The sequence below is a fragment of the Chrysochloris asiatica genome, unplaced genomic scaffold (genome assembly GCF_000296735.1).
Source record: "Chrysochloris asiatica unplaced genomic scaffold, ChrAsi1.0 scaffold00055, whole genome shotgun sequence".
In the NCBI taxonomy this organism is placed as follows: Eukaryota; Metazoa; Chordata; class Mammalia; order Afrosoricida; family Chrysochloridae; genus Chrysochloris; species Chrysochloris asiatica.
The window spans coordinates 17,922,300-17,931,426 of NW_006408573.1; the positions used below are offsets into that span (position 1 = coordinate 17,922,300).

At 35.9% G+C, this 9,127-nt stretch overlaps 1 protein-coding gene across 1 annotated transcript in view; it reads right to left on the bottom strand.

Moving 5' to 3' along the window:
- The window catches only part of CCDC79 (coiled-coil domain containing 79), a 20,467-nt gene extending 15,320 nt beyond the window's left edge, over window positions 1–5,147 (bottom strand). Inside the window, exons 1-4 of the mRNA XM_006863589.1 lie at window positions 5,117–5,147; window positions 3,346–3,456; window positions 3,060–3,188; window positions 1,292–1,423 (exon numbers count right to left, since the gene is read on the bottom strand). Coding sequence (XP_006863651.1) covers window positions 1,292–1,423; window positions 3,060–3,188; window positions 3,346–3,456; window positions 5,117–5,147 — 403 coding nt within the window. The remainder of the gene's footprint in view (window positions 1–1,291; window positions 1,424–3,059; window positions 3,189–3,345; window positions 3,457–5,116) is intronic.
- Between the last annotated feature and the right edge of the window lie 3,980 nt (window positions 5,148–9,127).

Sequence of the window (9,127 nt, forward strand, 5' to 3'; positions counted from 1 at the left end):
CAATTCTTTCAATGCACTTTGGACTTCCTCCCTGAGTATCACTGGCTCTTGTTCATATGGTACCTCTTGAAATCGGTGAACATTAACCATTTCCTTTTGATACAATGATTCTGTGTATTCCTTCCATCTTCTCTTGATGCATTCTGCATCATTCAATAATTTGCCCAGAGAATCTTTCAATAACGAAAGCTGGTAGGGGAGTCATAATTAGCTTTCAGACACACTTTGCCTGAAGGCAAAGCTTTCTACCTTGCCAGAAAGAGCTCAATGGAGGTAGAATTTATGTCAAAATGAACACCTAATTTGTCAATGAAAACATGTATTTTTAAAAAGATTATTATGGAAAATACAATACATGTGATTGTTAATTGTTGTTAATTGCCATCAAGTCAGTTCTGACTCATAGCTACCTTGTATATAGTGTTTCCAAGGAGTGGCTACTGGGTTTGACCCACCAACCCTGTAATTAGCAGTCCAGTGTTTATCCTACAGTGAACAACAATTTTCTGTAAAAATGGCAAAACACTTATTTTGTATCATGGTTCACTGTTAAAATACCAAAATAATCTTTGACAAAAAAGTTCAATCTTCTCTATATTTTTCAAAGTACAAAAATAAATTCTAGAAGTATTTCAAATGTTTATAGAATTTTTAACAATTTGAAGACTTACATATAGCAATGTTTGTTTGTTTGTTTTTAAAATAACCTTAGCCTAGTTAAGTCCTGGTATGGCACTATAGGATATGCACTGGACTGCTAATCACAAGGCTAGCAATTAATACCCATCAGTCATCCCTCAGAAATCCTAGATAGGTTGTTGAGTTGGAACTTAACAACAACAACAAGATTAAGCTATACAAGAGCACTCTATACTATCTTTTTCTGTAAACCTAAAATTATTATAAAATACAAACTTTAAAAAACAAAAAGCAAAGCAAAACTTTAGTCAAAGGCCGCATGAATTACATAATTATTGCTGGCTGATACAGTAAATGGCTAATTCAGTGGAAAATCAGCCAAACTCCTCATTAAATTAAATGCTTCTCTTTGGCTTTTAAAGCTGTTACTTGTCAGTGGTAGGTAGACCAAATCACTTCACTATTTCTAACAATTAACAATAAATACTGAATGATTACATGTATGTTAGTAGTTTTCTTTTAATTCAGTGCTCTTAAGATACTGAGAGAAAAAACACTGATATACAAACAAGCATAAAAGGATTAATGGTGACTGTCCCAACTTATTATCTTTAAAAATGTTTTTTTATAATATAAAAGAGAATATACTTACTATTATGTGAAACCAGAACCAAAATAACATAGACAGATGTTCTTTTCAAATTTATGTTAGACTCATTATTAGATAGGAACTGAGTTAAGTCTTCAAATAACTCTGGTGTGCATAAAGTCTGCTGACAATAAACTGAAATATAAAATCAGAATTTTCAAATGTTTAAAATATAGTGAACAAAGTACAAAGTTGTCAAACTAGAGGTGGTTCTCAACCAGATTCCATTTAAATGACTCTTATTAAAATCACACAATATAATTTCTGTCAAACTGGTATGTTGTTGTTGTTGTTAAAAGTGCCATTGAGTCCGTTCTGACCCACAGCGTCCCTGTATAGGGTTTCCAAGGAACAGCTGGTGAGCTTGAACCACCAACCTTGCAGTTCAAATGGCTCTGCAGTCTGCACATTATCCCACAGCATCACACCAGGACTCGGACAAACTGGTATATGTCTACTCAATTAGCAGTAAAAGGAAACCACATTTTGATCAGAAATACTTGCTCCGGGTTCCAAAATACCTATCTTTACCTCCTAAAATTTCCAGTAAAACCGTTAAGTAAGCAAAAAAATTAAAATCTAACCAAAAAAAAAAGTAAGAGACTATGTGACAAAACACAACAAGAAAAACAATTTACAAAAATTCAGAACCCTGCTTTGGAAAATAAGGAAAAATTACTGGTCAGATTTTAATTCACTAATGGAATCCCTGAAACTATGATCCTTAGTCACCCTTTCGGCATGGGACTGAACTCACCCCTGTGGTTCAATTTTTAACCAACCAACCTTTGTTATTGTTGTTAGATGCTGTTGAATCAGTCCCAACTCATAAGGACCCTGTATAAGATTTCCGAGGCTATAAATAAATCTTCACTGGAGTAAAAAGCCTCATTTTCTACTGTGAAGCAATTGGTTGGCTTGAACCAGAGATCTTGTGGTCAGCAGTCCAGTGCTTATCATACAAGGCCACCAGCACTCCTCAAACAACCTTTCCTCTTGTTGTTAAAGTGCTGTTGAGTTGGTTCTGACTCATGGTGAACCTGTATAGGGTTTCTGAGGAGTAGCTGACCTTTCAGTTAGCAATCCAGTGCTTATCCTACAACGCCACACCAGGACTTCAATATTAAGTCTTAAACAGGAGTGAAAACAAGACAAAACAGACATAGATCACCTGGGTAAGGGAAATCATTATGTCGCCATGATGACCTTCCCAGAGTCCCACCTCCACATGGTGACCTTTTATAGTCCTCAGGGAACAAAGGATTCTCCTCTCACAACCTCCACTGATGTCACATAAGCATGCCAGGCATGTTGGGCCTTTGGAAGCAAGGTGGGGGTACTATTGTAGATAGAAAAGCTTACAGGATGTCTCTGAGGCTCTTGGGGTATGATGTCACAACCAGATGACCCTTAAGACAGTCATTAAGTGTCATGCCCAGGAAACTTCCTGTGAGGGTATGCTGGGGACAGTGGCCTCAAAAACACTTGTAAATATATATTCTGCTTCTGACTCTGACAGTCTGACAGTCAGAGATTCATTAGGTACTCAAAAACTGACATCTGAATGCTTAAACTTAGGCACAAGATGGAATTAGGCTCTGCCTGGCTGGAGTTGTCTGCAGGCAGAAAGCCTTCTGATTTCATGCTCTATAGCAGTCAACATGAATTTCTGTATCCAAAGGAAATCTATCCAAATACAAAATGGCTGTCATATTTTGTTGATGTATGTAACACAATTAAAGACTAATGAAATAAAGTTTTAATATTTTACCATTTTGTTCTGCAACTGCTCCTAATGTGCATAAGGCTGCTTCTTTCACCATGCTATGGTCACTTGACTTTGCAAGATTTTTTACAAACATCAAACCACCAATTTCCCGAAAATAAGCACCTGCATTACCTACAGGGTACACAGACAAAACAAAACAAAATGGATCTTTACTTTGATTATTAGTTGAGGGATAAAATAAACCAATGAAAAGAGTAACATAACATATTGAGTAACTGAGTCAAAGAACTATTCACATTTGATTTAAAAATTCATCATCATGTCTTACTATTATGCAGACAAACTGAACGAATAGTGACCAAAGTTTCCTTCTGTGAAAAAGGGCTGTCCATTTGATGCTTTAGGCACTCCAATAATAAATTCAGGTCAGTCTTCATTTCTAAAGAACAAAAATTCCCTTATTTTAAATGCTTTCTTTCAAAAACTAACCACTTACATTTTAATGTCTAGTTGCAATCTCTGAAGTGCTTCATTTTAAAAATAATAAGCAAGTATTACTTTCATAATCTACAACCAATAAAGAGTATAAGAAAAATAAGTGTTTAAATAAAATAATTTAAAACGAATGTCTTAAACTTTATTTTTCACCTAACGTGATTTGTTGTTTTTGGTATTATGACATCAAGTCAGTTCTGACTCATAATATCCCTGTATAGGGTTTGAACCACCAGCCTTGTGGTTAGCAGTCCCATGCTTATCCTACAGTGGCACATGAAGTATACGAATAAAACATCCACATAATCTTTTTTAAGTAAAATAACACTTTTATTTTACTACCTCCCTTTTAGAAATCAAAGTATTTTAAAGTAAATGAAAATGAAACCACAACAAAGGAGCCCTGGTGGTACCATAGTTAAGCGCTTGGCTGCTAACCAAAAGGTGGGTGGTTCTAATCCACCAGCTGCTCCCTGAGAAAGGCTAAAGACGTGTCAGTCTCTTTCCATAAAGGTAACAGTCTAGGAAATTCTACTGAGCAGTTCTACTCTGTCCTGCAGGGTTATGGGAACTAGAATTGGTTTGACAGAACAGGTTTGTTTGGCTTACTAAAGGAGTGTTTAGGAGAAAATGTTTATATACTACCATGTATCTTCCAGTAGAACTTTTAAGAAGTTCTAAGAACTTCTTAAGAACTTTTAAGGAAGACTGTAGAAGAATTGATGCTTTTGAGTTATGATATTGGAGTTGCATCTTGAAAGTGTCACGGGCTGCCAAAAGAACAAACAAATCTGTGTTGGAAAAGGTATAGCTGGAGTGCTCCTGGGAGGCCAGGATGGCCAAACTTCATGTCTCATACTTCGGACATATTGTCAGGAGGGACCAGTCGCTGGAGAAGGTCATCAGTTTTGGTAAGGTGGAGGGTCAGAGAAAAAGAGGAAGCCCCCCACTGAGATGGATTGGCTAAGTGGCAGCAACAACGGGCTCAAGCATGGCAACAATTGTGAGGTTGGCCCAGGACTAGGCAGTGTTTTGTTCTGTTGTGCATAGGGTCGCTATGAGTTGGTGCCAACTTGATGGCACCTAACAATGATAATGCAAAAATCCAATGACTAACCCAGTCTTTATTTGTGACATTTGATACTGATGCTCTTATGCCATCTCCTCAAGAAGTATTCTCCTAAAACTCTTAATGTTCAAGATACCACTCTCCTGTCCCTCCTTTTACCTTTAAAAAATTATTCTCTCAATTTTTTTGAGAGCCCTCTTCCTCAAACTTTTAAAATGTAGTATTTTCTCACTGAATAACTTCCTTCATGACTGTGTCTCCAATTTCTATCTTTCTGAAGATAACTCTTAAGTCTTATCTACACCTCCATTAAACTACCTATCATAAGATATTTTCATTATCAGAATATTGTTTACCTAACAGAATTATCAGTTTCCTGAAGCCAGGAATTATGTGGCAGGCACAAAGTAAGTGCTCAATTAAGTATTTATATACATTTTAGAATATCTCTTTTGTTTCCTGGAACCTGTCAGATAACTTGTAGTATATTCTACAAATAAAATGAATTCCTGGTTACTAATCATGAATTTCTCACCTTGTGTTTTCTTTGTATCTTCTTGTTCCATGATTGTCTATATTATTTTTCCTTATATTTCATCTATAAAATTATTTTCTTAATTTGTTTATAAATATTTGAGACTGCTAGAAATATAAATGCAAAAGGGTTGGTAAACAACAGTATTCCTGAAACCAAAATATCAAAAATTAAATCAGCAATTTACTAGATTTGTGATACTAGGCAAGTTACCAATTCTCTGAGACTCAGCTTCCTCATCTGTAAAATGGGAATATATACTTTGTAGGGTTGTTATAAGAACTAAATTTGAAAACATACATAAAAGGCACAGAACTTTCTTCAACACTATAGGCATTTAATAAATTTTACTGAAGAAACAAATGACTGATGGACAGAATCTAACTAGTCTTTTTCTGGTCCCACTTCTTTTAATTTCTTTACTGTAAATTTTCATCCCATTGTTTCAGATTAGGCATCCCTCCATGAATCAACAGTTTAAACATGCAAATACACATTTCTCTTCACAAGATAAATCTAATATTAAATGCTCTTCCCAACAACCCCTGGTTATTTCTGACATGGTATTACACTATTAAGTTAAAATTTTTGTTTATATTTCACTTGTTAGAAGACTTTTAAAAATAACTAGCAACCTTGATATGACCTCTCACTTGTTCTACTTTAAAGTGCTAACCTGATTATTTAGAGAAACCTATGAGTCCAATTAATTCTTTAGATTTAGAACAAGAAACCAGGACTGATGGAACTCTATAAAGTTCTTACTTACTCCAACACTAAAGTTAATTCACTAATTCAACTCCCTTAGTTAAGAAAGTTAAAGGGAGAAAGCTAATTATCCTTTAGGGAGATACCTAATTTCTATTTATTTTCATTCTCATTCTTGAAAAATTAAAATGAATTCTCTAAACAAAAAATAAAATTAAGAAATAATAATGTGAGACTCCTTTACAAAGTAATATACAAATATATATTGGTTTTCCTATTTTCTAACCTTAATATTCTGTTAATTAAAAGAGGAATGGTTAGGCCCATTATGGTACATCCAAAGGACAGAATATGTTACAAGAATATTGACATTTCCTAGGAATGCTTAGTAGCAAGGGAAAATGTCCACCTTACATTGTTAACTGGAAAAAGATTCAAGTTTTTATTTTCATTATGACCCCAATTAAGAAAAGTCAAATGTAAAATTAACACTGTCGGTAGGTGGTGGTTCTAAGGTGCTTTGTTCCATTGTTTTCTGTTTTTCTTTGAATTTTTTTATAATAATGGCTTCTAATATTCAACACGGAGTGAGGTGATTCTAGAAGATAAGCACCAGACTACATACCGTAAGGTTGGCAGTTGGACCCACCAGACACTCCCTGGGAAAAAGATGAGACTTTCTGTTCCTCTAAAGATGTATAACCTCAGAAACCCTATATAAATCTCTATGAGCTGGAACTGACTCCATAGCACGTAACAGCAACAATACTATTCAACAAGTGTTTACAGTGTTTTATACACCTAGCAAATACAGTCAATCCTCATTATTTGTAGCGTCCATATTTTCAAATTTGCCTACTCACTAAAATGTATTTGCAACTCCAAAATCAATACCCATGGTAGTTTCAGGACATACACAGAGCAGCAAAAAATCTGAGTCACACCTGATCAGCACATTCCCAGGTGAAGTCAAACAAGTCAATGTTCTGCCTTGTTTTAGCTCTCATACTGTAAGCAAGTGCCTATCTTACTTGTTAAGGGCCGTCAAGTCAGTTTTGACTCATAGAGACCCTGTACAGGGTTTCCAAGGAGTGGCTGGTGAGTTTAAAAAGCCAACCTTGCAGATCAAAGCGACCTTGAGGTCAAGTGCTTATCCTACAGTGCCACACCAGGACTGCTCCAAACTATTAGTACCATGATTTTCACATTTTGGTGCTTACTGGTGATTTCACTATTTAAAATAGGGTTGAAGTACTATTTTAAATAGTTCAATTGTGTGTTCCTAAACACAAGAAAACCGATGTGCCTTACATTGGAAATATACGTAAGATAAACTTTGCCCAAGCTTTGAAGTGCTATTGGCTGTGAGTTCAATGTTAATGAATCGACAACATATAGTAAATCAGGTGTCTTTAAACAGAATAGATATTAAAACAAGGTTAAGTCCTGACCAGTTGATTAAATGCTGCGAGCAGAGGCTTGCAGGAACCTAACTCTATTATTTCTCCTAAAAGCAATGATTCTTCAGTATTCACTAATTCAGTGTCTGCTACAACTTAATAGAAAATAACTACTATGAATTATGAGAACTGACTATATTATCTTTTAAGTCTTCACAACAACCTTGAATTAACATTTGGAAAAAGAAGACTAGATTAAAAACTGGGCTGTTAGTAAAAGACTCGTGTATTCTTTGTGAGTATTTTGCTGTGTGTGCATGTGTGTATGTGCATGTGCACACACGATATAAAGGGAGATTAAGAACTGTTTTCCTAATTGTAATTAGCCAGCATACTCTGCTTTTAAATATAATCTTATTTTTAGAGAAGGTTAATGTATAAGTTTTAAGTATAAATATCTTGAAATCAAAATTAACAACACACACTACCTTATATTCCTCTTGTGTTCTCCATGTTTTCTTATACAGCTTTCTAACAAATGACCGCTTTGCACAGTAAAGTAAGTCTTCCAAGTACCTACTAGTATTACTACAAGTCTTCTATTTACTAGTTAAGTATTTAAAAATATCTACAGCAAAGGACAAATTATAACTTTCAGAGCATTGACATGGTAAAATTATATATCAAATTATAAAAATAATTATAGTTTTATAATCCTGAAGAAAAAACCATCTGCCAAATAAAGCACTTAAGTGTCTTCAGAAACTTGGTGAATAGATGCAAATGGTCATGAACAAGGTTTCTAAATTCTTGATCTGTATTCTCACATTAAAAAATAAAAAGGATTGCTTCAGGTAACAGGAAGAACAAGAAACTGAATAGGTTTCATTGATCTGCTCTCCCAAATAATGCCAACTCAAATTCCGACTGCAGCAGGAAAGCTAGCTGGCTGAAAAGTACTTTTACCTGGACTAGAAAATGTTAATGAAATATTACTCCCAAATATCGGAAATGACATTTTTTTGTGTGTAAACCCTGGGAAAGCTGTAACTCTTACCACTAAATTAGACAGCAGGCATCCAAGCTTGGAATTATACATAGAAATTTTCCTCTTAGTAGAAGAAAGGGTTGTTGTTGCTTGCTATGGAGTCATTTTTAACTCATAGCAAGAGAAAGAGTAAATAGGTAAGTACCTGTAACATACATTTTCTGTTCTAATTTAAATGGATTAAGAAGACATGTTGTGGGTACCAGAAGTTAATTCACTTTAAATCAATGGTCAATCTGCACAACCCTGTCCCGTAAATTCTCATCACCCCATTCTTGCTTCCACAGATAAGGGATACTGCGCTGTTCCCTCAATTTCTGCTCAATAAATAACCCGCCTTGGCCGGGTTCACCTTTAAGAGCTGGTAGAATTCCTCAGGGAATTAAAATCCATCAGCGCCTCGGACAAAGACGAGGCAGTCTGTTTCCGTACAGATTTACAGGCCTGGAAACCCCACGGACAGCTGTACTTTGTTCTGGAGGGTGGCTGAGTCGGAATTGACACGACCTCAGTAGGGTGAGATGAGGTGAGATGGGATGAAGAGGGGTGGAGCGCAGTGGTTTGGTCAGGTCTTCTAGACCAAGGTTCTCAAACTTCTGAGACCAAGCTCTGGTTAAAGGCAAGGATGGGGCTGCAGCCCCTCCTCGGACCATTAGCCAATTGTAGGTGAGGCCCAGCACTGGTCCACTTAGGGCCCCGCCCCTTCAGGTAATTCTGGAACAAAGTGGTCCCTCACATCTGAGAAATGATCTCACCAGAGTATCCCAACCTTTCGGCACACCAAAATTACCTGGGAGCTTTTAAAACTCGCAGGTGCCCAGATAATCTAAAATTCAGTCAAGGCCGAGGCCTGTC